The sequence below is a fragment of the Colletotrichum truncatum genome (assembly GCF_014235925.2).
Source record: "Colletotrichum truncatum strain CMES1059 chromosome Unknown Contig_0006, whole genome shotgun sequence".
Taxonomy (NCBI): Eukaryota; Fungi; Ascomycota; class Sordariomycetes; order Glomerellales; family Glomerellaceae; genus Colletotrichum; species Colletotrichum truncatum.
This window is the reverse complement of record NW_027222403.1, coordinates 1,792,010-1,819,691: the sequence shown is the minus strand read 5'-3', so window position 1 is coordinate 1,819,691 and position 27,682 is coordinate 1,792,010. Positions and strand designations below refer to the sequence as shown.

The window sequence follows — 27,682 nt, the reverse complement described above, 5'->3', positions numbered from 1 at the left end:
TCCATTGGGAGGACCCCGCTGGGATGCTGGCCAGATTTGATGGTGCTCAGAGGTCAGCGCAATGCAAACTGGCATGGTGATCAGCCCTTTACTGTCCTATTTGCAGGTCTGAGAGGGCCGGGTTTAAGAACAGGTGCAGCAAGCAGAGGTCCAGGTTCAGCTGGACTGGCAGGAAACAGGAGGCTAAGGTAGGTACCATAGACGAGATGCGTCTTGGCGAGGAACAAATCATGGCCGTGTCCTTCTGCTGAGCGCGATGGTATATTGACTGCTACATTCTGTTCAGTTGAGAAGGAGTACACAATGTACCTTTCCGTGCCTTGTTGTCATGGGTATATTGCCAGATACAAAGGATACAAACGGCGTCTTGCATACAATCATTCGTTGGCGGGGGATGAAGGTGGTGTTACACGTTGGACTAAGTGAGGTGGGAGGCTGTGGCATGGCAGCCGTATCCCTTCCTCGGATTTTTCTTTCCCTCTTTCTTCCTTACCGTGGCGGACGGGAGAGGGTTCGATGGCAGCTGGATTCAATGGCTAATGTGACGCTTGATACGAGCTTTTGAGCATGTTGGCTGGACCTCTCGACCGGGGATCGCTGCAGGCGCCACTTCCTGCCCCGCTGTTAGCGAACCCCTCAACCTTTCCCCTGGCCGATCAGCACCGGGACAAGGGTTTGGCTAACACAGACACCTATTTTAAGCGGAGGCCAGGCCCCATTACCTAAGGCCCGCCCACCACCTCCACCATGCATCATCTGGTGTTTCCACTGTTTGTTTGCTGCAGGCCACACACCACCACCGCACACAGAAAGACAAAAAACAACCATAACCACCTTCACATGTGGCATGGCTGAGCTTTTTTTTTTTTTTTTTTTTTTTTTTTTCCTTCTCTCCCTTCGTCGCCGCTACGGGCTTCCCGACCGTTGCAAGGTCTGTTTGCTGGCTTTCTCCGCCAAAAGCCTATCTCCCCCACCTTGTTATGTTGCTTCACCTGAATATGAAGCTGTGGATGCCAGTGTGGCTGCGTCGGCCCAAGCCATCTGACTTCATCCAATGTACACACACAAAGTCACATAATCACACGATAGCCTTTCTTTACGAGCACATCTTTACGTCCATCCGACGTTTTGCATCTGCCAGTCTCCTCCCCCCAAAAGCTGACATAATGCTCTTCCTGCAGCTCATGAAATTCAATAGTGCTCGAACAACACACTTCGTATTCTTTGTCGTCCCATCAACTGACACCCGCATGCCGGCCACTTGCAACCCCTCCCACGACACCACTACCCTTATCATCCTGCAGGCATGATTGATGTTTTCCTGCTTTGCCGTGGCCTGCGCTCACCTTTTACCGGGTATGCTAGCTGCTCTGGTGTGCATCATGGCTTCTTGATCCGAAAAAAAAAAAAAAAAAAACCACTAGAGGATGACGAGAAGGCTGCAAGTAATTCGCAGAGTCAGAACAGAAACAGGGCCTCGTGCAATTGCAACATACAGACAGGACAAGCCACATTCCCAACCACCGGGGCAGTGAAATCGAACAGACTGGCACCCTTTCTTAGCCTCCGCGTTCCAGAATGCAATCCGCGGCTTCAATCCCACTCCCAATAAAATCACCTGCCGGGCCACCCCCTAGTTCGATCCGATCGAAATTTGATGGACGCCGTAGTACCTGGGCTAGTCTCTTTCGGTTGTGCGTCCGAACCTCGCTTCCCACATCAAACCAAAGACTATACCACTTCAGCGACAAAGCGCAACGTGCACGAGCATTTCGTTTGCAAAACGCGTCCAAAAGACCAGAGGAGTCTCCAAATTTTCATCGTCCTTCGTCTGCTTCGACAGTCCCGTCAAAGCACACCGACGGCTTGCAGAGCCGTTGGCCAGTCACTGTGCGATCTTAAATCACGTTCCCTTTTCTCTTGCGACTTACCGCCAGCGATTTCGTGATCAAGACCGCCACGGTGTAGCCCATCAGGAGCATCAACCTAATCGGTTGTATCACTTGGGGCCTTTAAGGCTGAGCATCAAGTCATTGGCATTGCCTGCTGCGATATAATGCCGCTCAATTAACAACGGTTCGCCTGCGCTGAAAGAGTCCTAGGCCAGTAGATTTGGCATCTGTTACAGTCATTCCCCCCAAAACGCCATAAATGAATTTTCTTGCCAATAAAACAGCTCAGCCAGCTCGGAGCTAACGCATAAAGGTACAAGGCGGTGCAGATATCGTACACCTGGGGGTTTGTTGGACTTAACCCGTCACCCGCTCTTTCTTCCGCATGTACTCTTCCACAGGCTGAAGACCAGGACTAAAGTGGATGAAGAGCTCGTTGCCTTCGCCCCAGTTGATCAGCCCAGATGGTAAACCAGAGCCTTCTCCCTTTCGATACAACACTCTCTTCTTATGCCGAATCCAATTCTTGATTCTTAGTGACGCCTCGTTGTCGACCTTGAGCCGGACTGCTATCCATTTGTCATCGGGCCGGTGGTCTTGTTTCACCACAGCTTCCGGTGTCGATGATGCCTCTGCCGACTTGAGGATCTTCTCGTCCACCCACATGCTGTACTTCGTCTGCTCTGCTGGCAGTGTGATCTTGAGAAACTCAAGCGTCGGAGAGATGGTAAGGTAGATGGCTCTCAAGGGGTTGACGAGCGTCTTCATCAACAGGTCCATCCATGTCGAGTACAGTATAGCGAAATCAGTCTGGGAGAGATGAGTGGAGCCTCTGATGGTCAACATCCAGGTCAGGGCATTCTCTGCTCTCGCCTCGTTGCAGATATCGACGAGCCTGTCAAAATTTTCCTGCCAGTGCATAAAGGCCTCCGATCCGATCGCCAAAAGTGGCTTTTTGACGCGATGCCTAGCGTCCTCACCCGCTCGAGGTGTAGCGGAACCCCAAGCGTCGAGGATGATGCCTTGACCTACCCAGCTGAGCGACTCCGATCTTAAGCTCTCGACCGTCGTTGCTCCGCCAAACGAGTGGCCCATCATTGTCACGTTTTCCAAAAACAGTCGTCCTGTCCAATCATCCCACTCGATTCCCGTCAAGCCCTTGGAGCTGGACGCCACATTGCCCTTTCTTCTCAGGTTCATAGCCGCGACCTCACGCCCCCGTCCTTGGTTGATGTATCCGAGGACGCGGTACGCTTCCTCTATTTCGTTCATTCTCATTTCGATCTGCGCCGTTCGTAGTTCCGTATCGACCCCACGCGCGTTGTGTGGTGCCGTGTCCTGGGCGTTGTCCTTGGGGAAGAGGTAGTCGACGCAATAGTACTGGTCATTCTGCTTGCCTTTTTTCTTGTTCTTAATCTTCTTGGCACTGACGCTCTTGATGTGGGAATGCGTAATGGACGAGTCGCTGTCGGAAATCTCCCGGTGCTCGGGGAGGTTGACATAAGTTCTTGCGCCACTGCCATCACGATGCTCAATCGCCACGACGACAAAGCCGTAGCTGGCCAGCTCTCCACATATGGAGCTGTAGCTCATCCTGGAACCTCCCAGGCCGTGACTGAAGATGATGACGGGAAACTTGGGCTTAGTTGATGACCTCGCCTCTTCGTCCCTTGCCGCTCGACCAGACGGCCCTTCATCGCCCAGCATTTCTTCCGGCCAGTTCTCCGCCAGCTTAGCGTTCCTCAGAGCCGGGAGCTTCGTGAACATGGAGGTGGAGGCGATGTAAGCCGTCACCGGCAAGTTTGGGACGCTCATGAACTTGGCATAGCCCTTACAAGTAAGGACGCGCGGGCGCGGGAGCCAGCCGACCCGCGAGAGCTTCGGCTTCTTCTTGGCATCACCACCACTACCAGGCTTGCGGTGGCCGTGCCCTGGGGTTGGATGGTCGTCAGTCTTGGACTTGAGGGTGCACGGGTAGTAGACGGCAAAGAGCACGGTGTCGATCCTCAGCAGAGGGACGTTGTCTCTCCTGAGCTCTGAAAAGGTGCGCGGCGTGCGAGCCGGAACCTCAATCTCGAGGAAACCCACGCCGTACGGTCCCGTGTAGTAGGGCAGCGAGTGGAGGAAGCGTTCACGCAGCGTCTTGGGCGGATGGGTTGCCGATCGCCGTTTTCTGTCTTGGCCAGCCGCCGCCGTCTCGGAGGACATTGTGGGGGTGAGTTTCGGGGACGCAAGGGCCGCGGCCACGATTGTTGCAAGATCAGGTGTGGATAATCAGCGTGTTGCCGTTGACTTTGTGGAGGAGGGCTGATAGTCTGGGATGGGAGGTGGGACGAGAACGAGAGGGACACTGTTGAATATAGATATTCCACAAGGCCATAGCGGTTTGGAGCTTTTGGCACGGGGACTGGGGGGGGGGGGGACAGAACTCTTGGATCGGTCGGGATCGGGGTGGTGGTGTTGGTAGTCAGGGTCTAAACATTCCTGACGACATACCTCGTGCGAAAAGAACCGGGTAAAAAGGCTGAATCAGTTTAGTTGTGCTCCATCTGGCCCAAGCATTTTTCGCGCCTCGCCTTGAAGAAAAAAAAATAATGGTCCTAGAAAATGAGAACCTCAAAAGAGGAACAAACGTAGTGTAATTTAGTGCAGCGTAGTGTAGTGTAGTGTAGTGCAAGCAGCTCCGAGGAATCCGCATTTTTTTGCACTGACGTCACAACAGCTGCGAGTCGATGATAATACTGGCCCCCCGGTCGGACTCCGGAGCTGCAGCTGCAGGAGCTGGGTTGGAGCGCGCAGTTGTCGCTTCCACCTTCGAACCCCTGGATAAGGGGTGTATCGGAGCCCCAATAAGAGGGTGAGAGAAAAAATAAAACAAAGAAAAAGTGATAGGCAAATGACATGTGAAAAATAAGAAAAGAAAAAAAAAAAAAGGAGGAAAACCGTTTGTTGTCGTCTCTTCTGGGGTCGGATTTTTTTCCCATTGTCTCACCATGTTTTGTCTGTGGATGGAGGGGGAATGCCATTTTTTGCCAGGGCAAGGGAGACAGACAACCCCTTGGGAACCGTACGTTCTCTTTCACAACCATGAACTAAACTCGATGCTGTTAGGTGAGTGAGGAATGGGGTAAATAAATGAAAATCCAAAGTCAATTCTTCCCTTCTCTGCTGGTATCTGTGTAGACGGTTTGAGAGGCAGCTGTAACATGATGAGTATTCCCTTCCCCTACCCTCCCCCCCTCGACGCCCCAAGTCTAAGAATTCCTGTGCCTCCTCTCTTCTGCCCCAATTTATGCCCAGGAAAGAAGAAGTGAAAAAATAATAACAAAAAACAACCCCAAAAATGAACAAAATGCCCTATATCGTCGTCTGGACGATATGTGCCGTTGTATGTCACGAAATGGATTCCTGGTTTGCTGTTATATCATCCTTTTTCTCTATTTCACCCATCGAGCACCGGGTTTTTTCTTTTCTTTCCGGTCCCTCCCTGACCCCCATTCGCCCGTGGATTTCTGTAATCGTTCCTATTTCCCTTCTCCCCTCTCTTCCAGCAACGAGTCGCGTGCTTGTCGACGTCGTCGCTTGTTGATTTGCCTCCTGTAAAGCGGCGCTAAGCATAGCCTCGGGCGCCCGGTGAGTTCGCTTGTGGGTGACAATTAAAACAAATTGACACAAAACGCTATTGGAGCTCCCAGCCCGAGAGTGGTCCGCTGTGGTGGACCAAATGACGCCAAGACTGCGTTCGCCAGCCCACAGTTCGAGCCGCCCTTCTTCGCCTAGTTCCGATTCTGGTATCGACTATCCAAAATGTTGTCGTACTGCCATAGTTCGGGCTGGTAGTCCATCGGCAGCCGCCAGTCCGTCGCTATGTCCATGAAACCGGACATGAACGGTGTTTCGCTTGCCGGCGTCACCGGCGTCAGGGCGGTCATGTCTACGAACCCTTGCTGTTGCTGTTGCTGTTGATCGGACATGGTCAGGCTGGTCATGGGGCCCAACACATCTGGGCTGGCGCCGTTGATGCTCCCGCTGCGACCCGGTGTCGTCCCCGTCATGCCAAGTTCGGGTGGGAAACCCCCGATGCTCTGGCGTGCCATGGCCGTGGCGGGGCTGACGGCCTGGTTTGACGTCGCTGGTGGGACCTGTACGGCGGTACCCACAGGCCGGGAAACGGGACGCATGTGAGGCGGTAAAGTGGGAGTATTAGCAAGAACGGAGGCGGCGACGTCGGCAATGACGCTGATGATCTGGTACGAGATAACGGTCCGGTGACTCGGATCGTATGTTTCGAAGAAGGAGAGCACTGTGCGGATCAGCTCGAGGTCGCGGCGTGCCCGAGGCGAAGTCTTGTTTTGGAGTATGTTGACGAAAAGGAGGTCTACGCTCCAGGCTACTTGGTAGATCAAATATCTGACGACACGTGAGTAACTTTGGAGAGCAAGATTATTAAAGAAGACCGGTACTTACGGCGTGTAAGGGTGTTCAATTTGGTGGAAATTTAGCAGCGAGATGGCCGCTCGAGATGCGCCGACACATAACGCGAGTGAAGGGCCAATGTCGGGTGTCTCCACGCCCTCCTGGTCTTCAAAGGCCGGCAATCTGAATGCTGTCGAGTGAATTGCAACAACGAGCTGGAAGTAAGTGAAGTGCAGAGTCGTAAGGCAGACCAGGCGGTGGTAGTCGCCGTCTAGTAACGCATCGACGCGCTCGGGGTGGATCATTTCCGGTATGCTCTCCCTCCACTCCTGTAACTCGGCATCGAGTCGGCGGATCTCCGCCTCGAGTTCTGTCGGTGGCACGCCGCTTTTCGAGTACAGCGCCGCCGATATCCGGCCTTGGATCTGCGCCAGGCGTACCTGCTGCAGGAAGAAGTTGAGCGTAATGTTGTTGGGGTAGTAGTACATGCTATACCCATCCGCCGGATGTTCCTCGGGTAGGTCCAAGAGGAAGTCGTCGCTGATAAGCGGGGGCTTGCCAATGCGCAGCATGAGGTCGTGGTCGATGACATACGCATGCCAAAAGAGGCGGCGCCGGTGGAGATGGTCTGCCGGGCTAAGATTCTGAGGGTCGGCAAAGGCGAGGTCAGGGTCCGGACGGTGGTATCCCGACATGAGGAGAAGTTGCACGGTGAGGCCGAGGAGTGTCAGGGCGATGTGGTTTTCTGAGATAAAGTTGTAGTAGAGTATCTGTCGCAGATTTGTTCAGTCAGTGGCTCCGTTACGACTGTCGAATTCGAGAGGTGATGAGGGTAACGAAAGAGGAGCGAGTGGCTTACTACTGATAACATGGCTCCGATCGTGAGGGGGGTTGGCGCCCGGATAATAACATTGGGAATCATGCCCAAGGCGTTGTGGATGTACTTTTCGCTTTCATCCTTGTTGCGCATGCGGTTTCTCTTGCGCATCGTGTGGGCGAGGATGGAGTTGATCGCCAACCGCCAGCCTGGGTCTGCGATGGGTTGACCCTGAAAGTACGCGCTGAGCGCCGCTCGTACTTCGTGTTCTTGGAAGAGTCGAATGCCAGTGTTCATCGTCACCATATAATCTACCAAGCAGCCCCTTAGTTAAATCGTTCAAATACAAGAACGTTTTGCGTATTCAACAACGACACTGAATCTCCTTACCGTTGACGCAGTCCATGATCACATGATTAGGAGGAAGCGGGTTGTTCACGTCTGATGGCTCTAGGTACGGCTGCGGGCTGAGAGTCTCGAGCTTGGGCTGGAGGGTATTCAGGGCATTGGTGAACCTCGAGTCCCCGATGAGCAGCTCAATCTGAGCCAGCCCTTGGGGCGAGAGCAGAGAGCAGGCGCCTGATGGGCAAGCCTTGTTAGCCTTCCTTCTCCTTATTGTCATGTTCCTGATGTTGAGCCAGCCAAGTGCAGTTTACGCCACAACATGCAAGACCCAAGAGTTGGGAATGGCCTTTTCTTACCTGCCGCAGCGACGACTTGCTCATTAGGAGCTCCCACATAGTACGGCCTCGCCCCTGTTGAAGATGTGGCGGACGTTGGAGATGGGTGTGTGTCGGGGTTCCCGGAAGACGGGCTTGCGCTGCTAGCTTTCCGTCTCGATATAGGAGACTGGGAAGCCGAAACCGTTACCGACGCCGTCATGGAAGACGGCGTTACCGCCGGCGCCACCGCCGGCGCCACCGCAGGTGTTGAAACGGTGTTCAGGGGTGATATGCTAGAAGTACTCGCCTCGTTGGTTGGCGGAGTCATACCCTGATCTGGCTTCGTGGACTGGAGCTCCTCCACCAACCGCTCCATCTGGGCAAGCCTCGAAACGACATCTTCATAGAGCCTTCAGGGGACAATGTGCGTCAGCCGATTTTCCGTGCCTTTCGGAGATTTGCATCGATAATAGAGTTGGGAATAAGGCCAGGCAGCGGGCCTTGATGGACGCCGATCCTTGAGGGAGGGGGGCGGGAAGTGGAGGTGAGAATGCGGGAGAGGGTGAAGATGAGGTATAGCTTACGGTCTCTGACGACGTCCAGAAGAGCGTCTACCTTCGGGCCAGGCACATTCCAGCCCATATCTGACGCAGTTGGAGCAGATTGGCGTCTTGTGGTCGCATCGAATCTGTAAAGTGCCGTGCCGGATCGCCGGCGTGCCGTCAGCCAAGATTCGATATGGTCCCCGGCTCCTTTACCCAAGTTCCCGGGTAGTGGTTCGGAATCCACCGGTAATAATTGCCGCGTTCCCCTTGAGCAACCATTCAGAACCCTTGGAAGAGATTGTTGGCTAACATACCTTGCGGCGCCGACATGGAGTGCAAGCCAACGGACGCGGTCTCGGAAGTGCGTCGGACCCGCGAGTCGCCGCTTGTCCGTCTGGCGGTGACAACTGAGCTTCGGGGCTCTGCTCCATAACTTTTTTTCCCTCCCTCTTGTCTTGGCAAATAAAAGCCGGACTTGTTCGGCCTGCGTCTCCGTGTTGGCAAAACTCTTTTTCTTCCCTTCTTCTTGCTCTCCCAAGCTGTTGGGAACGAGAACGACACCGAAACCAGTTTTAACTCCTCCCGTCTTTGCGTGGAATGTTGGAGTGTAAGAAATGCCAGCAGAAGTGTCTCTGCGCCAGAGGGAAAAGGGATCGGAGGGGGGGTCTAGGAGCGTGTTTGGGCTTGAGCTTAGGGGTGGGTGATTGGGTTTGGGGGCCAGAAAAGCATGTCAAGGGTGGTGAGTACCGCTTCAGGGCCCCTACTAACCGTTCCTTTTTGTTCCTCTGGTCTTTGTGTCGTATGTGGTTGTTTTGCTCTGTTTGGTTCTTTTGGTCTCGGCTCCTCCAAAGTCTCTCTGCTCTCTCTCCTTTGTTGGTTTTTTTGTCTGTCTTTTTCCCTTCCACTTATCTTCTGTCTCTCTGCTCACGCACACATACACACAACACTGGCTCTCTCTTTCTCTCTCTCACGCTCTCTCTCTCTCTCCCTCAGATTTGGCTGTAGAGGGTGGGAAAGCGCAAATTGTGGCAGTATTCCGGACGGGCTGGACGCGGAGATTTCAGATTTCCGTCGGCATGCGCGGATGGGTGCGTAAGAGGTTTATAATCAAGCGATCCTGCGCCCCGACGCAACCTGATGCTTGTCTTGTGTTTTAGGGGTGAAGTTTAAATGCTCAACCTTAATCTGGCCCAAGGTCGATTTCGGGTTAAGGGTCCGGGAGTGGGGCTAATTCCGAGTCGCTGATTTCGTGCTAAGGGCCCTGTTGACCTGGACCATAACGGGTAGGCAAGACTACATTATAGAAAGAAGGCTCATCCCTAGGCCACGCACGCTTTCTGCTCGGGACAACTGGCCACAGCTTCAACGGTCTCATCTTTCCTCGTCCGAGGAAATGGCTTTGGTGAACTCTCTTTTGTCTGCCCAGGCAAAAAAGTTCCATTGCGCGTAACTCTAAACGCCCTTAGCATCTCCACTGTCATCTCCCCCCGAGTCAGTCACTGATTTCGCTAGCCCTCTTTCCGCGTAGTAGCCTTCGATGGATGCTACGCTGCCTACCTCAGGTTGGACTGCCTGTTTCACACCACGTTAACGACAGCTCGAATTAAATGCGTCTTCAAAGTCTGTCGCGTTTTTTTTTTTTTATGACAAGCAGCTATCCCGCCAATGAACTTGTTGCATACGGCCTACGGACGATAGCCGATCATCCGACCCTCTCAGAACAAGTCAACACCGTCTTGAATGAGCTTTTCGTCTCAGAGGAGGCAGTGAAGCGTCCAAAGTCGTACTGGGCATGCTGAAAGTTTTTTCAACGCAGTTACCCACCTACAAAATGGGTGCATACACTACGGATACCTAAAGCAGTATTAAAACTGGCGCAACTCTAAAGAGAGGAGCTCATTCCCTCAAGAAATTACAACTGCCACCCGGATACGAAGCACGATCGTCACCCGGGACAAAAAAAAAAAGAAATTCACCCAAGATGCCTGAAATAATCGTTACTAATCACAAAAGGAGAAGTCCTTCTTGGCTCAACTAATATGCCAAGACAGACATGCAGGGGCGTTACTTAGGTCAGCACGAAAACAGACTCGCAATAGTTGCGGCGAATATCTAAAAGATTACCTGTCTATTATAAAAGGTTCTCAACTACTACGTAGGATGTTGGCATAGACGGGTTACCGGGTCTCTACCAATGGCTCTGTAAGAAAGCCTAGACAATCGAGTCTTTCTTTATCCTCTCGCTCTTTACAACTCCTCATAGGATCATCCATCTCGCACAACGACTCGTCACCCGATACTATTACTAGGAGGGATAAACCCGGCTTGACGTCATAAGGCAACCAATCAGGCCAATGGCACAAAACGGATTTCTGAAGGTTCGACTAGCATTTCCATTACATAGCTGTTAATGCCTATCCGTGACGCCTCTCCACTTGACAACTCTGAGTTTACAAGCACATGGCAAGCAAATTACCTGGTATGTTACACTTGCTGCCTGCACGACTGGTCGCCCATACCCACCTGCAGAAGTCTTGACCGCATGTCGGGTCTCTCCGTTTTGACTGGCTCCGTCGTACATCTTGCCCTCGTCTCATATCTCAATCTCCCATCTGGAGCTCGGCTATGGCTCTGGCATGTCAGGATGTTGATGATAATCAAGGTGTGAATGCAGTCGAAAGTTCAGAGTGCCGTTTAATCTATATTATATGATTAGTGACCAACACCTGATCCACATTATTAGTTTCTCAATTAGGAAGTTGCCCAGAAGAGGGAGGCTCAACAAAGAGTTTTGGCTTGGCTAAATGTTACGGAACTGTAGTATGGGGGTATACCAAGGTTGAAAAGGTCAAAAAGTGACTAGAAGCATATGAATCTCAACCGCCAGAGTAGCGCATAGCTACAGATATGTTGAAAAGAGAATACTTCAGTTGCAAGTCAAAGGAGACGTACACAACCGCAGCTTTTTCTCGACAATCTTGAAATCCCGCCCTCAACGTACGTCTAAATCTCACCCTTGTTTTTGTGGTTGACGTGCCTGTGTTCTCGAATAGGTCATATCTCGCCTACCGTTTACAGAAAGAGCATAGTCGTCTTGTCTACGGGTTAGCCAAGAACCCACAGGAGGCTTCTCCATCTCCAGTCATCCCATGCGACCACCACGTGTGAGAAGAACGCGTCAGCGTCGAGCACTTTTTCCCAAACTCCTTTATGTTGTAATTTAAAAAAAAAAAAAAAAGAAAAAGAAAAGCAATGTTGGATGGTGGCGTACTGGACTGAGTGATGCGAAAACGAGGCTCATGGCTGCCGCAGCTACGCATGCTGCTGATTCCGGCCTAGTCTTTCATGTACAAGGACACACTAGACACATGTATGAAAACGGAGAACGAAGTGATCCAGAACGAGTAATTTCAGGGGCTGGTTTGCAGCAGTGGATCAAACAGAGTGCGTTAGCTTTGGAGGTTTTGGGGGGAGGGGGAAGAATATGCGGATGCCGCGGCACACTTGCATCCATACAGAAAACCCTATTTCCAATACCAAAGGGGATATTTTTCTCATGTAATTGTGGAGCGTCCCACGCTTATGCAGAGTCTGTTTCGGGGAGTTAACGTAAGTTTCTTCGGTGATTATCCGTAAATCTGGCGAGTTATGGGGTCGAGTAGACGTCGCTCAGTTGGTTGGATATATGGAGTTTGTACAACACACTCAGGTAGCCCATGTTGGGGAGATAGGCTACTGTAAGAACGATATGAATTCAAAATCAGCAGTAAGAACCTAGATAGACAGTGTATGGGCAAAGTGACTTGGGCAAAGTGACATAAAAAAAAGAAATAGAGAAAAAGGGGTAGGATTTGGTGTAAGTACTAAGGGGCAGTAACAAGTTGAGAAAGGAGCAGGCGCGAGGCTTACGTCTTCTCACAAACATTGTAAACGATAAAATTACTAGCATCAAAATGTGATCTGCATGAGTTGGCCCATTTACATCTCCTCTCTAAGTTTGATGCTTGTATTGCTTTTGTTCATGACACCTCGTGGTGAACTCGAAAGTCAATCTCTAGAGCATAACCACGCCCTACTGTCTACAGCATGCCCCTTTACGAGGTCTTAAGTCCACTGACCCAAATAATAAACTTCGTACATGCTATATACTGCTCATGCTTTGTGATACAATCAGGGTGTCATTGGGTCCAGTCTATTTTTTTTTTCTTGATTACTGCTTCCACGTGGGACTCAGCTACAAGACTTACCAAGGATAACTCCTTGATCTGTCTTTGTCTGCTTTTGTTGCAAATCATCCCTTTGTTAATAACCGCAGGTACGAGCGGCAAAAGTTGTCTTGAAGAGAAATTACCGGAGAGAATCACCGACTACGGAATAGCGCATTGCAAAGAGCGATAATATGGGTGTATTAATATGCTAAGTAAGTTTTCTGCATTAAGGGGTATCTCGGGTCATCAAATTAGCAAATGACAAAAGACATCTCTCCTGAAAGAGAAGCCTGAGAATAAAGTCTTGAAAAAAACATTGAGCGGTTATCTCGCAACCGGGCGCCTGTTGACATTTGATATGCTATTGGCTCTGCTGGCCGACGGCGTTCCTCTTGGGGTACCGCGAGGAGTCACTCTGCTTTCACCAAAGAAGCGCGATGACTGGCTCCATTGACGTCGGTAAGGGGGGCGATCTGGCGCATCAGCACCAGCAGCATCACCTGGGGCGAACCTATTAGCACATTGAAGATATAGAATCGGGGTAGAGGTCAACTCACTGCCTGGTCGATCGCCGGGGGCGTAGGACAGACGTCGGCCGCCAGTATCCTCTCTGGCAACAGCCAGCTTCTGGGCAAATGGCGAACGGGCACGGAGAGCAGGTCCCTTCCAGTAGATTATGTAGACAGCAGCTACCAGCAGGAATGAAATGCAGAAGAGAATAGTGCATGCGTATTCGAGGTTCTTTCCGCTGTCCGCTCCGATATTGGTGAAAAAAGGGGTTGCGGGGACCGTGAGAACTCCAGCTAGAAAATCGCGAGCCCAGCCATTGCCGCCCGTGGCAGAGGCGCTGTACGGTCCATATGCGCAAATCATGTAGTCGATTGTAGCCATGTAAATGGCGTAGTTGGCGATACCGACGATGGCAGCGAAAATCATGGATCCGATCCAATGAATGGGAGGACCCTGGATCGTCCAGGCGAAACCGATGAGTCCAATGGGCAAGCAGGGCGCCGTGTACAAGAGGAACCAAAGGCGAGATTCGTACTGCGCCCTGTCGTCATGAGGCTTAGCTTTGCGCTCCTTGATGTTGCGCTTGATGGCAGGGATGAAGATTGCCCAAGCAATGAGGTAACCGATGCCAATGGGAATGAAGGCCAAACCAACATCGACGGTTGAAAAGTTCCACTGTTGATAGACCAGGACGAACGACTGGATAAACATGAAGATGAGGGCATCGGAGAAGCCGGAGAGAAGCGACAGGACCAACACGATGGGCTCGGTGAGGAACATCTTGAAGGGACGCACCCACGTCGTGATGACTTCCTTGGCGGAAAAGCGGTCCTTGAAGGGAACAAGCTCATCAGGACCCCAAATGTTCGGGTTACCCTCCTTTCTGCGCTTCTTGGCGATGCGGTTCATCATGATGGTGCTACGGGTCTCGGGGACGGTGAAGAAGTGCAACAGCTGCACGGCACCTCCAAAGATGAGCTGAACCCAAATGGACCATCTGCAGATGAATTGATTAGCTTACTTTCGTGTGAAAACATTCCGGTGTCTGATGAAATACATACCTCCAATGCAGATAGGACTCTGTGAAACCGCCCACAATCGGACCAAGCACAGACCCAAAGACAGATGAAAAGACAACATAGGCGACAGCATACTGTTGCTTATCAGATTCGAACAAGTCGGCAATCATGCCAAGCGTGACGGAGCCACCGGCAGACGATAAGCCACCGAGGGCGCGGCCTACCATAATGGAGGCGAAGTTCGGCGCAAGGGCCACGGGGAGCTGGAAGATGTTGACGAAGAAGAGCGAGAGCTGGAGCACCGGCCACCGGCCGAATTCCTCGGACCACGGGGCCCACAGCTCGCAGCCGAAGGCGTAAAGAACCAGGAAGATCATGGCACCACAACGGGCGCCTTGGGCACTGACGCCGAACTCCTCCGAGATGCCTGTAATAGCGTTGGAGTAAAGCGAGGTGTTGAAGTTCATCGACACCTGGACCCAAAAGATGACGGTAAGAATGTACCACTTCTTCCATTTGGGAAACGAGTAGCCCAGCTCATCGTAACAGTCGTCCTCGGTAATTTCATATTTGTCGTAGGTACCCAGCTTCTCGAGCTTGGCTCCATTGTTGTTGGCATGGTCCAAGTCCCCAGGGGGATCTCGTTCTTTTGCGGACAGTTGGTCGCTGGTCGTGTCACCACTGTTGTTACCTTCTGCGGGACGTTCATCGCGCGATTCCAGCTTCTCGTTGGCAAGATCGAGGTCGGCCTGGTTGATAACCTGGGGCGGCTCGTCGGCGAATCGTGCGCTGGACATTTTGGAGTGCTCTCATACGACTGTAAGGGTAAGAGGAGATGAGATGAAATAAAGCTTAAAGACTGTCTCCTTCAAAAAAGGAGACAGCAGGAGGTTTGAAGGTGATATGGGAATTCTAATGAATAAGAAGGCAGCCTTCGCCAGCCGAATTACTTTCTTGAGTGTGAGGAAGGGAGGGTTCACGTTAAACATGGTAGCCCAACAGCAGGCGACCATGAAATATTATAACCTACCATACTTTTCTCAGCCCTGGAGCTAGAATCAAATCTTCGGACGGAGGCCGAAGACCAACTTACCCAAAATGATCAGTGTCCCAGTGCTCGTGCTAATCCCGCATTCCCCAGAGCGCAGACACCCACTCTGACATCACCAGCAGAGGATGGTGGCGTGTAACAGGCAACATCTAGCGCAGCACGTCCCACTTTGAAATGCATTGCTCATGTGGTGAAGCAACCAGTGCCGTTCTCTCACCCAAAAGTTCGGCTGGGTTTGAGAGTCTAGTGGCAGCAGGTTTGGAAAACGTCGGGACAGACGGTTCCACAGGTGGATAACGAGGAGCAGTCTGGAGAAGGGCCGGAGTGGCGGGGCACAAACACCGCTAAACATCGAGCATTGACGTTGACGTTTACTGTCACTGCATTTTTGTTGTACGTCTATGGGTGTGAGTTTGGCCGGATATAATGTGCCAAGACGAGGGAAATAATCGATTGCACTCTTTTCAAAGTTGCCTCCTTCGGAGGCTGCTTGCCATCACCTCGCTGGGGCTATGCCAAGTTGCGGCAGAGCGGCATACGAAGCTTGTTTCCTGTTGGCGGCTCTAGTGGCGGCTTAGCGGTCAGCGGGTACCTTTTGCCTTTTTGAGTGCTCTGATTGGTCAATGCCGAAGAGCGGACCCATGCTAGCACTGATGACGACGATCTGTAGTCAGTTTATGGTGAAAACCTTTTGTCTTGCTTATTCCCACCTCTTTCTTACTACTACGTAGCAGGCAGAACAACCAAAAGTCCTACCCCGTCTCCATATCCACTGCACCGGCCAGGCAGTTGGTGTACCAAACAGGGCAAGAAAAAGCCGGAGCGCGAACCGCTCAGACTTATGACGTCTTACTTCCGGGGTGTCCGAACTATTGTCAGGCACTAACAGTGCAAGACCAACAACGGACCCAGAGATCGTACGGCGGCCGGTTCTCTCCATCTTTTCTTCCCCGTCTCATCTCCAACATCTCCGCAACATTATTTGTCTGGTCACAATTTTTATTTCGATGGCACATGGCATGGGACCAAGTCTTTCTGACGATTTTTGTTGGATTTGAAATGACTCGGGAATCGTGACTAAATGAAAGGGGAAAGAAAAAGAGAAGAAAAAACAAACACACAAACATGAGGTCAATCAGATGTCAGCCACTGGTGTAGCCTCAGCCCCAGCCGCAGCCGTCCCAAACTTGAAAGTCAAATCAAGCCCAAGGAGCCGCTAATATCCGAACGGTGATACTAAACGTACACCAGAACCGAGGCTTCTTGGGCAGATGACGGACTCAACCCCTGCCCCTCTTTGAAGCATTCATCTGCAGGGCTCTGGAGTGAGCAGAAGACCCCGTCTTTTCTGTTGCTTTGTTGTAGTTGTCATTCTGGAACATTTCCTAGTGGAGGTCTCGTACGACTTCAGTTTTCATTCCGATATCTGTACTGCAACTACGCCAGCTGGAGGATCGAGGTCTACACGGACAGCCAATGAAATGCATTACATGGATCGCGGACCGCTTAGCCTCCGACCGAAAAGCTGGTGTAGATTGGTTGTGTGATCCAGTGCTCTACACCCAGTTACACACCCACTCTCTGTCCCCTGAGGCATCCAGATCTCCACGTGCAGAGGGATGGGCTCATTCGTTTCTTCAATCGGCTTCCACAACCAATCACGCACCTCTCTACTCATTCGGCTTGCTCATCTCCCGGAGTGTCAGAAAAGGGTAATCCGTCAGGAACACAGGTGCAACATGCCACCATCGAAGTGCCTGGGGCCCTGCAGAAGGCCCTAGTAAGAGCGGTGAAAATTCTTTCCCGCGTAACCGTGACCTTGCAATTTTCGATTCGCGAGCCGCGTTTACAACTTTGGCCGAGGTGATCGCCACAGACCCATTATGCCAAGGTCGATTCTATGGCTGCTCGGAGCTTGACCTCCTTCCTCCGGCTAATCGCTAACACGGATTGGTCAACGCGACAACACAGAATTGCGAGGCTGGAGCAGCGGTATGAACTGATCATGTTACATACTCAGTAACATTTTATGAAGGTATCCGCAAGCCCCTAAGCAACCCGTGCTCACTCCTGGCAAGCCTTTGCATTGGGTCCCAGCTCGCGCAAGAGAAGGGGAACCACTCCATACCAGGATTTATTCTATCAGTTAGGTTCGAAACTCCCCAGGATTAACGTCTTCGTCAAAAGGCGTCACGCAAGCGCCATACTCTGGAAAAAGTAGCAGGACGCCATTATAAAATCGCTTTCCAGTGCGCTCTGGCAATCTCATCCGAAACAGATTCCTCACCATGCTTCTCTGCAACTCTCCAGAAGACAATCCAAACAAAAGTCTTGCGTAAGCCAAGGGATTGATACATCTTTAGCAATTGTTTGCTTTCATTTTTCCAAGATCAGCTTGGTTTCCGAAAGAAAGGAACACAATGATTCAGAGAGAAAAAAGCTGAGAGTTTCTTACCAGGCCTATGCCTTTCTGTCTTGCAAGTCTCACTCTTCAAAATTGATCATTGTGGAGACCCCGTAGTAGGATGTATGAGTAGGTCCACATCAAAGGCGGTGTCCAGGTAGGATGTCCAAAAATTGTCGTAGAATAGTTGGTCAGTTGCTTGGCTCAAGCCATCATACCCCTGAAAACCCTGTGGTTCAAAGTTGTCAATCCCCACGGAGTTTGCGACTACCTGTCCACTGCTGGGAATGCCCGAGGCGCTTTGAGACCCATCAATAGATGTATCTTCGGGGGTTGTCGTACGCTGTTCTTCCAAGTTAGCAAACGGGAGCATGTTTAGGGTTACAGTGTCTAAGAACTCACGATGCTGGAGGACACATTGACGATTGCTCTGTCAGAGGCAGATGAGCCTTGACCCGTCAATCTCGTCATCAAACTGACGAATGATTTAGAAATCCATATTCTCACGGGCCAAGACTGTGATAGCTCGCCCAAAGCCAGGAGGCATTGCCGCGACTTGTTCTCAGCCAGCTGTCGACGAACAGGATCTTGCCGGCATATGACTATGGTGTGGATGGAAAGAGCGCCGAACAAAGCCGGTACACTGCAGTGAGTTAGGATCGAGAGTGTTGGATACAAGCAAGCACTCCACCTACAGATGAATCTGTCCGGATCTGATGGTTTCAGCGGCTAACTGATCCTCCGCATTACGAGTGATCGCGTCGGCTGCCATACGGGCTCGCTTGTCCCGTTCTACATCCTCAGGAGAGAGGATCTCTATGGACTTTGGCCGGAAGAGAAGTATTTGAAAGTACCTGTGCCATGCGTTCGCAAAGGCGTGAGGACATGGGGGGCTTGGTTGTTCACTCACTGGTAGTTGAAGTGTAGCATGCTAGCCCAAAAAGGGGCTCCTAACAAGCCGTCAAGTGACGACATGCGGAGGCAATTGGGCAATTGAGATTCCCACTGCAGAAGATTACTCTTCAGCACTTTCGTATCAAACCTTTCTTCTGCAGCTCGACGCGGACTAAATTCCGCAACAAGAACATCTCCAACTAAAATACAAGAACGTCAGAAGATGGCAGCACGATCCCAGAAAAGGGCACTTTCAACGCACATAATGCTGCCAATCTCGACATCTCCATCACGTAAGATATGTGAAATTCTTGCTGAGCTGGTATGAGCCTCTCTTCGTAGTTTCTATCAAACATGAAGTCATCTTTGGTGAGAGGTTCAATGTCACAGTCTTCATCCCGGATACGGCACGGCCGACCGAACGCCGCCGAGGTATGCCTATCACGGGTCTGGAATCCTTTAGCATGTATGAATTAAGTAAATCTCAAGGGTTTGACATGTTGGACCTACGTAGATTGCCCACCAGATTCTTTTCCTGAGAGATTTCATTTGCGGGGTCAAAGCGGATTGTGATGTGCTAGAATGTCGGGTTAGCAAATAACCTAGTGATACTGAAGCAAAAGGGCCACGCGACATACGACCGATGCATTCCTAGAGACTGTGCAAAAGTCGTCGCACAACCCACCCAGTGGCATGTGTCTTTCTGCTCGTCATGACCTGCCCACCAAAAGCCAAATAGCAATAATACAGCAACGACGTTCATGATATCAGTACCGTAATCGGCATCATAAAGCGCCTTGGCATGCCGATAATATGTCCTCCTGGCAGCAGCTCTGTCGCTGAAGCCACTTGCTTGGATAGTGCTTTCGCCTACGACCGTAAAGCCCAAGAAAAAAATGGTTTGCAAAACCAAAGGTGAGACTTGACCATGAAGATATGAGTGTGTAAACTTTTGTCGGTCGAATACGGGGTAAGCCACATGGATGATCTCGAAGAAGGCGCGAACTAGTTGGTCGGAAACTTCAGGTGCTGGCGTTTTGAGAGCTTCCTGGAGGGAAATGGGTTCTCCAGCCGCTTTGGAGCCAAAAGCAGTAGCTGATTGGTCTACAATGGAGGCTGGAATCGGATAATGAACCCTCAAAGGCTCAGTTACGCCGTCCTTGGGTCTATGAACCACCTCGACAATGTACGCGAGATTAGTAGTGTCCACAGCTCGATGAGGCTGGGAATTTGGTTCCACTCGACCGATTTCGGATTGGATTGGCCCTATATGAGGTCTCAATAATGGAGAAGGAAATATACTCTCCTCGCCTTGGGCATTTTGTCGAAGTGGTGTTACACTAGGGTTGTCTTCGGTATGCTTGGAGCCCGCAATCCTGCGTCCGGCTTCAGCAGCAGACGCTTCACATAGCGATGGCATATGTTGTCTTTCAGCAAGCGAAGAGACTGCTCTTTGAGGTCTCTTAGAGGAGGACCGATTTGCTTTCTTGCGAACATATCTGGCAAATCATCAACAACAGTTCCAGAAAGCAATATAGCTCACCAGCCACGCACTTGCCCCTTTTGGATTCAATGAGTTCGCAGGCTATCTGTCGTGTACGACATTGCCAGCAGGGTTGCCCTTGATCTGCATCACATTTGACCCGTCGTGCGTTGCATGCCTTACACGCCACCCGTACCCGATGTGGTACGGGCCTGGGCGAACTCGATGACGGCGAATTGCTACCTAACCTTCCCGTTGCATCAGCCATGTCTGTAACTGCAAATTCAAAGTGTCTGAGGCTAAGAGAAGGCGAGGTCATCAGTTAGGTGGAATGGGAGCGACTCGCTTCTGGAGCAAGAACCCGCGGCCAATTCTTATGTGACTATGTGCGGAGTCAGGTGCTTTGAAAAGCCGAGGGTTCTTGACTGACCACCACGTGACATCAAGCTAGTCGTCGTCTCGGAATCGAAAGTTCAAGGCGTCAAGAACACACTAAGACATTTTCCCGGAAAATTAAGGGTTTTTAGGCTTGTTAATCCATTTCCTCTCATATGTCTTCTTCAGCTTCGGCAATTGCTCTTGACAGTCGCCTTAGGCCTTCTGCTAATGCTGCTCTCCCCAAAGTGAAAGTAATACGAAACCAGCCAAACTCTTCTGCCACGTACGCACTGCCTGGTGAAATCATGATTCCATGCTTTAAAAATGTCTCAATAATATTCAGCTCCCGCTGCCGGCTAACACTGGCATTTTCAGATGTGACTTTAAGCATCGTGTAAGATGGCTGCTGATATGATGACTTGGGGATGTACAAATGGCGTAGATCAACCCAGATGAATAGGCCGGCATTCCTTGACAAGTCATTAGCTCACAAGATGCTTTTCAAAAAGTTTTCGCTAGTAAACGCACATCTCGAAGTATTTGATGTTATGCCTTTGGAGGAATGATGTAGCAACCTTGTAGTTCTCTACCATGAGTTTGTTTTTTTTATCCATGAACCGTGCCAGCCATGCCCTGTTTTCCAACATGGCTGCCCAAACATCTTGGAGGACGTGTGGTGACCAAGAGAACATACTGTTGGATCGAATGTTAAGCAAGAACACGGCTACAGATGCAGCAAGGGGACCGACCTAATACTTGACATGGCACCCAGAATAGCTTCATTCCTAGTATAGACCATACCCAGACGCAGACCGTTAGCACAAAAGTCTTTACTTGCACCGTACAACACGTGTAGTAGATCCGAGCTAATGACGTCGTGAAGATCGAGTGACAGAACAGAGACGAACGAAGCATGGCCTGTGATCGCAGGGTTCGGAAAAACAGACTTAGCATAGATCTCATCAGACAGGAAATGCAACCCGTTCCTGCTGCAGAATGATGCGAACTCTACGAGGGTTTCGGGGGGATAGCATCTGCCCAAGGGATTGTGTGGGCTTGATGTCACTTCATGTTAGTGGTTCTTGTTCTTGCTATTGCCTTTGGCGGTATAACTTACTTTGAGATGAGCAGGGCACGAACTGTCACACCGGCACGTCGGGCCCTGAACAAAGCTGACTCCAAAGCTCGTCTGTTTACCTCAGGTCGAAACAGGTCGTCAAGGCCTGTACACCCTTCAACACCCTCATATGACACTCCGACGACTCGAGTGTTGCTGCGATTTAGTAGGTCAAAGCTGAAGCCATTGTAGAAAGGCTGTGGGATCAAGATGCCTTCTCCTTCGTCGCAAATTGACCAAGCTATTGCGTCCAAGCCACTAGCCAGACCAGGTGTAATGAAGAGATTGTCAGAGGTGACCTCTCGGCGTGGGTGAAATTCCTCGTTCATAAATGAACTCAGAGCACGACGTAGACGTAGTGAACCACGCGGGCCCGTACTATATGTAAGATGGTTGGCAGGAAGAACATGTATCTGCGCTCGTGCAAGTCAGAAACTACATACGCATACACTTAACATATGATCATGAGATATTTCAACCTGGTTTTTAATGAACTCTGCAACCTCGTGATGCAAGAGGCTGTTCTCAGCCAAGCGAAGGATGACGCTGCCCGTAATTAGTTGTTTAGAACTCGAATGTGTCGTAAATATGTCCACGCAGTTTCAACTTACGTTCCCATAGGGTTGCTTGGTGACCATGGGTTGGCCATAGACTTCTCTCGAGGCCCCCATATGTCTCGATGGACTAAATTGTAAGCCCCTCTTTTGGATAATTGGCGCTGAGAGATTGCCCACTCTACGCGCTCTTCTTGTGTTGGTAAATCCATATTGAGAAATTTTAGGTTAGCAAGGTCATGCACACGTGAGGTAGGGGTGTGTCGTGGGCTTTGGCTCCCTCAAAAGACATGATGCGAGTCTTTAAGGCTGAAAAATCTATATTTAAATGGGGTGTTCTGTGACCCCTCTGAGCCCCATTCCACCCTTGGCCAACTAAACTGGCCTGTCAGGGCTGTGCCGACCTCGGCGACTTACTCACCTGTACTAGGATTTCCCAGTGAAACTTTAGGTTCTCCGCACTACGGCCAGTCGCCTCGGGTTCTTGATAAGTGGGGCCACCTACTAGCAGCCTCGTTCACAGTCGCCCTGAAGGTGTGTAAGTCTAATGAGCATTGTTCAGTTCCTCTCATTATTTTTATGCCTTTTGCATCTGGCTGTTTTCCAAATCGAAAAAAAGTTAAAGTAACTTACATTGTAAATATTACACCATTTCGGCTTCAACTATGTCTTCTTCTCATCTTTATAAGCCTAGCGTCCCTGTTTCCAATCACCGAAACACATTCGCCGAATCCTGAACATACGCACTCATATGAATGGGATCTTATCGACTAGGATCTCCGCTTTCGTTTTCTGAAACTGCTTTAAATCCAGCAACGATCTGAAATCTAAGCGAGTATTATGGACGAGGACCGATTTGTCTTACACCTAGGTCTCTGTTGTTACCTTGACCACTCCCCCAACTATTGCCCAAAATATCGATACGAGTGCTGCAACATGATTCTTCAACGGATTTTCCGGGGGCAATCTCTTAACATTCGATGATAGAGAGGTAGAGAACGTTCTCTTACCTGACGAGATCCGAAAGTCAATGTTCCTAGTATCTCTGGCTCCCTTCGTTGGGCCTTGTGTGGGTCCTTTAATTGGCGGTTTCATCAATGATCATGCCAACTGGAGATGAACGTATTGCGTCAAGATCATATAGTCGTCAATAATGTTGTAGATAGTCGTTTTTCTGGTTCTTGAAACCTACTGAACAGTACCTATCATTGGATCTGGGGTATTTGGCTTCGGGGGTGTGCTTCTCTTCATTTGAACATGACTGAAGGTTAATTACGAATGGGATTTTTATTTTAAATAAAATATTCAAATTGTTTATCGGCTGGACTCGTAGAACGCAATATTTATCCATGGGTTAAAGCGCAGAAAGATTCAAGACTGATCGTGAATCCAGGGTGATAGATACAACAGTACGCTGCTTCTGCACTAGCTTCAAATGAGTTGACAAAGTGTTCATTTTCAGGTGCGCCGTGAAGTGAAGTAGCCAGCTCAAAACCTAGAAAGGGAGATATCTCACTAAAAGCACTACTACCACAGTAGTCATACCCCCTGGGCTATTAGAAAAGGGCCAGATTATCAGACACAATACTACATGGCAATATGAGTTTACATCGGCCTCTTCAAGTTTCTGTTAGACGTTACTTCCCATGTATCTCTATCGCTTCTTCTCATTCCCATAACCTACTTTTCTTCCGCAGTAGCTTTCGTGAGGTGACTGGATGAACCTCGATGCCTAACGACCAATCATCAAGTAGGCAACGGAAATTATAGTCTCACAAATAGCTTCAGAGCTGAAAGAACTTATGGCACACGAAAATGTATTAGCTGACAATCCATATTTGTTGCAACGACTTTTCACTTTGTCCAAACACGGCACGAATGAACAAGCCACAGAAGAGGTATGTATGAACGTATTGGGATCGAATTCTTCAGGGGCCATCCGCATCAAAGTCATTACGCCTCCTTCTTCTTCTTCGCCATTAGAAGAACCCCAGATACACCCGATGTGACCATTTCTTTACCTTTCTCCACACCAGCCTCATGAAGCAGGGTCTCGATCTCTCTCCGCAGAATCTTGACCACATCTCGTTCCGTCCCAGCTGCATCCGGATGTGCCTCACGCCAACGCGTCACCGTGCTCATAGTGGCCATGATCTTTTCCACTGTATCCATATCCCAAGTCTGCTGGCCCAGAAAGAACTCTTCGTGGTCAGCGACCAGGCCATCCTTGTTCCACTCCTTGCGAAAGAAGGTGCTCTCGTCAAATTCAAGAACTGGTTCCCGGAGATTCCACGGTAAGGGTAGAGTCTCATAGAGGTTCTCAGTCAGCAAGTTTCCAGGTGTCGTGTAAGGCTCCATGTACTCGCTACGGAACGTCTGAACAAGGGTCTGCAAGCGTTCGTGGTTCGGCACCGAGGGGTGAATATGCATAGCGCTGGTGGTCCAGATAGCGACAGTACCGCCGGGCTTCAGAACGCGGCCTGCTGCGGCCCAGAAGCCGGGCATGTTAAACCAGTGCGCGGCGGTGGCAGCTGTGATAAGGTCAACGCTGCCGTCCGCGACAGGTGGGGATAGATTCGAGCCGAGTTCTTCGGCGGTGGAGACGTTGAAGCGGATCGGCTCTGAGGTTGAGGATGCTCCACCAAGGGACCGGGCGGCAGCAATCATTCCCTCGGCGGGGTCTAGGCCGATGACCTGTGCGAACTGCCCGCCAATTTCTCGTGCAACCGTTCCCGGACCACAGCCCACATCGAGGAGAATATCCACTTTGCCACCTGTGGATGTATGGTGGTCAAGAATGGTTTTATACAGGCTCTGGTGGTAGCCTCGGCGAGCTTTGGCGTAATGAACACCCTGCTCTGGGGAATAGGCAAGGAATGTCTTTTCGGTGGGCACTGAAGGCCGGACGGCTGCGGAGTCAGATTCAGTCATCACGTCTCTGTTCTCCGTACTAAAACAAATACTACAAAGATACGTTGATTTGAGCCGAGTACCCGTCTAGGTCTTGCTAATGAGAAGAGGTGAATGCTGTTGTTCGAGTTGCTTGCGGCTGGTCTTTAAATATCCCTCCAGACATGTGCTTCTCTTGCGCGTGGCATACAGCCAGGAATTGCATGGATGGTAAAAGGTCCATGTAGAGATGGCCTGCATGCTTGCTTAGGTGGATAGGCTCCCACATGGCATGTGCGCTATACCCAATACGGGCCAGGAGTGCGAGCCAAGCAGTGTTCCAAGCGGAAACTCTGCTAATCTGTTGGCATCCAATCCTTGTCTGTCGCCCATTTGTCGTCGCTTATCGAATGCCTCTGCTCACTATTCAGCCTGAGTACCGCCCGCAAAATCATGGCGGATTTATGTGTAATAGGATTCCAAAGGCCCTAAGCACACCCATCTTTCACCTAAACAATACATTTTGCCAAAGGGCGCCCCAAAACAGTAACGGAAGCGGAGAATAAGAATAAACTCCGAACCCCGCCACCGCGCTGACGTTTTATATCAGTCTTCACTGTTGCGTTTTATTCTTACAATTAACTTCAACCCCGGTACAAAATGGTATACTATGGCGCTCTGAGCAAAGGCTGTCAACGGTGTCGCAAGCGCAAAGTCAAGGCATGTAATATCACAGCCGTGGTTATTTCCAGGCAATCTAACTGCAAAAGCTAGTGCGATCAACGGCAACCAGGATGCCTCAAGTGTGAGAAAGGAAAAAAGCCATGTCCTGGTTATCGGGACTTGGCTGATGTGCTTTTTCGCGATGAACGCCAAAGGATTAAGAACAGATTCTATGAGAAGCTTCACACTGAACGAGGGGTTACACCAGCTGCCAATTTACAGTTGTGTGCCACTCACTTCACAACTATGACAGAGGTGCACACGCCCGAACATCCAACTCCGTCTTCGGTAGAAATTCCCCTTACACAACCTCTTGAAGACCGGGCAGCCAACTTTTTCTTTGCTTACTACACCACTACTGGACCACCTTTTTGTGATACGTATCAGGCATGGCTAGCCCAAGCGTATTTGCAGGAGAGCCACAGCAACCTTGTTCGAGCAACCATCCAAGCAGTAGGGATGGCTGCAATTTCCAACGTATTTAATGCTCCTGACGTCGTCCTCAAGGCCAAAGATCGATATTGTCAAGCATTGAAAGCCACCAACCTGGCATTGCGTGACCCTTATCAGACCACCGAAGATTCTACCCTTATAGCAATTCTTTTGCTAGGGCTTTTCGAGGTAATCCTGATATTTCTTTCAGCGACATATCGCGTCTTCTCATACGAGATTAACCTCTATAAATAGACAGTCACTTTTGAAAACTCAAGAAGCTACCATACCTGGGCGTCGCATATTGAGGGAGCCACAGCCCTGCTACACCTTCGAGGCCAAGATCAATTTTCTCGGGAATTGGGTATACAGCTCTATATACAGTTTCGAAACCAAATTGTGCGTACTGCTTACCATTTTATCACTCTATCAAGTATGTACTTATCCAGAATTGTCTAGCTGCAAGCCTGTATGCAACGAGGTTCACGAGTACCTCCCGCTTTGGTCGAGGTCACGGCAGAGTTCGAGAATAGTAAATTTGGAAAACATTACAACAGCATGCGGGCAGGATCTTTGGCGCTTGTTGGCTTTCGTATCGTAAACATTCGCGCCGAGATCAAAAACCAGAGAATATTGGACCCGGACAAAGTATGGCAGCTTGCCCTTGATATTAACGACGACTTGCACAGTTGGGCGATTTTACAAACGAAAAGGGCCTATTATCAGACTGAAGCAGTTGAGAATTCAACTGGGAAATACTTCAATGGGAAACGACATATTTACACTAGTGAATGGGGCGCACAGGTTTGGAACAACTGGCGTTCAATGATGATACTAAACAGTCAGGTTATTTTGGACTATGTTGACAAACAGCGCTTCGGAGACGATTTTGGCAAAGAAATGATGCGTTCCGATATAATATCAACTATACAAAGCCTCTCAGAAGAAATTTGTATCTCTACCTCTAATCTCTCGGGCTCGCCACGTAGGTTCCCTGGCCATTGTTAGAATCATTGACTAAAGCTTTTTTTAGGTGCGTCCTCAATGATCTGGCCACTGTATATAGTATCACAAGAGGAAGTGAACAGTGCAGAAGTGAGATCATGGGCCGCAGACCAACTGCACGGCATCAAGATTTCTTTGGGAATCAAACAAGCTGCCGTTTTGGCTGATGACGCTTGTCCAAACTGGAGGGAGTTGGAATTGATGTCAAGTTTCAGCTCCCAGCCACTAAACATGCCCTCCAACTTTCCTCAATAAGATACATGATATCATTATCATGGAATGTACTCAATTTAATGTTTATAGAGTAGGGCATCAAAGCGAGCGTGTTCTCTTGTTAAGACCTCACTACGATGAAATATTATCGTTTCAAATGTTCTCTTCACACAGTTGTCACAGTCACCGCAAGTCGTCTCATCAAAGCATTGGCCTCAGCAGAGTGAGCTCAAGCTTGAGCAGAGCGGAAAGTTACGAACAATAAAGCACAGGCAGAAACTGCAGCCATAGGCAATCACAGTGTGCAGATCAAAGTTCTTAGAAATGCACTGGTAATTATTCTGGAGCTGGTTACAGATCGCTGGTTGTTTTCGTATGCATGGGCAAGACTGAAATAGCACAAAGAGCAGCGCAATAAATGCCTAATCCAAATGATTGAACATTACCCTCCAAACCTATGCATCTCAATA

At 50.1% G+C, this 27,682-nt stretch overlaps 6 protein-coding genes across 6 annotated transcripts; 1 reads left to right on the top strand and 5 right to left on the bottom strand.

Moving 5' to 3' along the window:
- Positions 1 to 2,249: 2,249 nt before the first annotated feature.
- On the bottom strand, positions 2,250 to 4,100 carry CTRU02_209777 (platelet-activating factor acetylhydrolase; the record flags this gene model as incomplete). The annotated part of the gene is made up of 1 exon (XM_036720594.1): positions 2,250 to 4,100. One exon carries the CDS (start codon positions 4,098 to 4,100, stop codon positions 2,250 to 2,252), a length of 1,851 nt encoding a protein of 616 aa, XP_036587434.1.
- A 1,568-nt stretch (positions 4,101 to 5,668) lies between these two features.
- Positions 5,669 to 8,763, bottom strand: CTRU02_209776 (fungal specific transcription factor; the record flags this gene model as incomplete). The annotated part of the gene is made up of 7 exons (XM_036720593.1): positions 5,669 to 6,302; positions 6,360 to 7,078; positions 7,168 to 7,436; positions 7,516 to 7,704; positions 7,827 to 8,197; positions 8,372 to 8,475; positions 8,647 to 8,763. The coding sequence occupies 7 exons, from the start codon at positions 8,761 to 8,763 to the stop codon at positions 5,669 to 5,671; spliced, it is 2,403 nt and encodes an 800-aa protein (XP_036587433.1).
- A 4,101-nt stretch (positions 8,764 to 12,864) lies between these two features.
- CTRU02_209775 (transporter C794.04c-like protein 3) lies at positions 12,865 to 14,866 on the bottom strand (the record flags this gene model as incomplete). The annotated part of the gene is made up of 2 exons (XM_070205335.1): positions 12,865 to 14,047; positions 14,112 to 14,866. The coding sequence occupies 2 exons, from the start codon at positions 14,864 to 14,866 to the stop codon at positions 12,865 to 12,867; spliced, it is 1,938 nt and encodes a 645-aa protein (XP_070060983.1).
- A 2,755-nt stretch (positions 14,867 to 17,621) lies between these two features.
- On the bottom strand, positions 17,622 to 22,162 carry CTRU02_209774 (uncharacterized protein; the record flags this gene model as incomplete). The annotated part of the gene is made up of 13 exons (XM_070205334.1): positions 17,622 to 17,867; positions 17,927 to 18,167; positions 18,220 to 18,378; positions 18,435 to 18,618; positions 18,681 to 18,867; positions 18,929 to 18,995; positions 19,057 to 19,917; positions 20,567 to 20,749; positions 20,808 to 20,972; positions 21,029 to 21,334; positions 21,397 to 21,809; positions 21,840 to 21,942; positions 22,008 to 22,162. The coding sequence occupies 13 exons, from the start codon at positions 22,160 to 22,162 to the stop codon at positions 17,622 to 17,624; spliced, it is 3,270 nt and encodes a 1,089-aa protein (XP_070060982.1).
- A 1,741-nt stretch (positions 22,163 to 23,903) lies between these two features.
- On the bottom strand, positions 23,904 to 24,881 carry CTRU02_209773 (methyltransferase domain-containing protein; the record flags this gene model as incomplete). Its single annotated transcript, XM_036720590.1, has 1 exon — positions 23,904 to 24,881. One exon carries the CDS (start codon positions 24,879 to 24,881, stop codon positions 23,904 to 23,906), a length of 978 nt encoding a protein of 325 aa, XP_036587430.1.
- Positions 24,882 to 25,499: 618 nt separating this feature from the next.
- Positions 25,500 to 27,254, top strand: CTRU02_209772 (fungal specific transcription factor domain-containing protein; the record flags this gene model as incomplete). The annotated part of the gene is made up of 5 exons (XM_036720589.1): positions 25,500 to 25,559; positions 25,614 to 26,183; positions 26,250 to 26,393; positions 26,454 to 26,979; positions 27,028 to 27,254. The coding sequence occupies 5 exons, from the start codon at positions 25,500 to 25,502 to the stop codon at positions 27,252 to 27,254; spliced, it is 1,527 nt and encodes a 508-aa protein (XP_036587429.1).
- Positions 27,255 to 27,682: the final 428 nt, after the last annotated feature.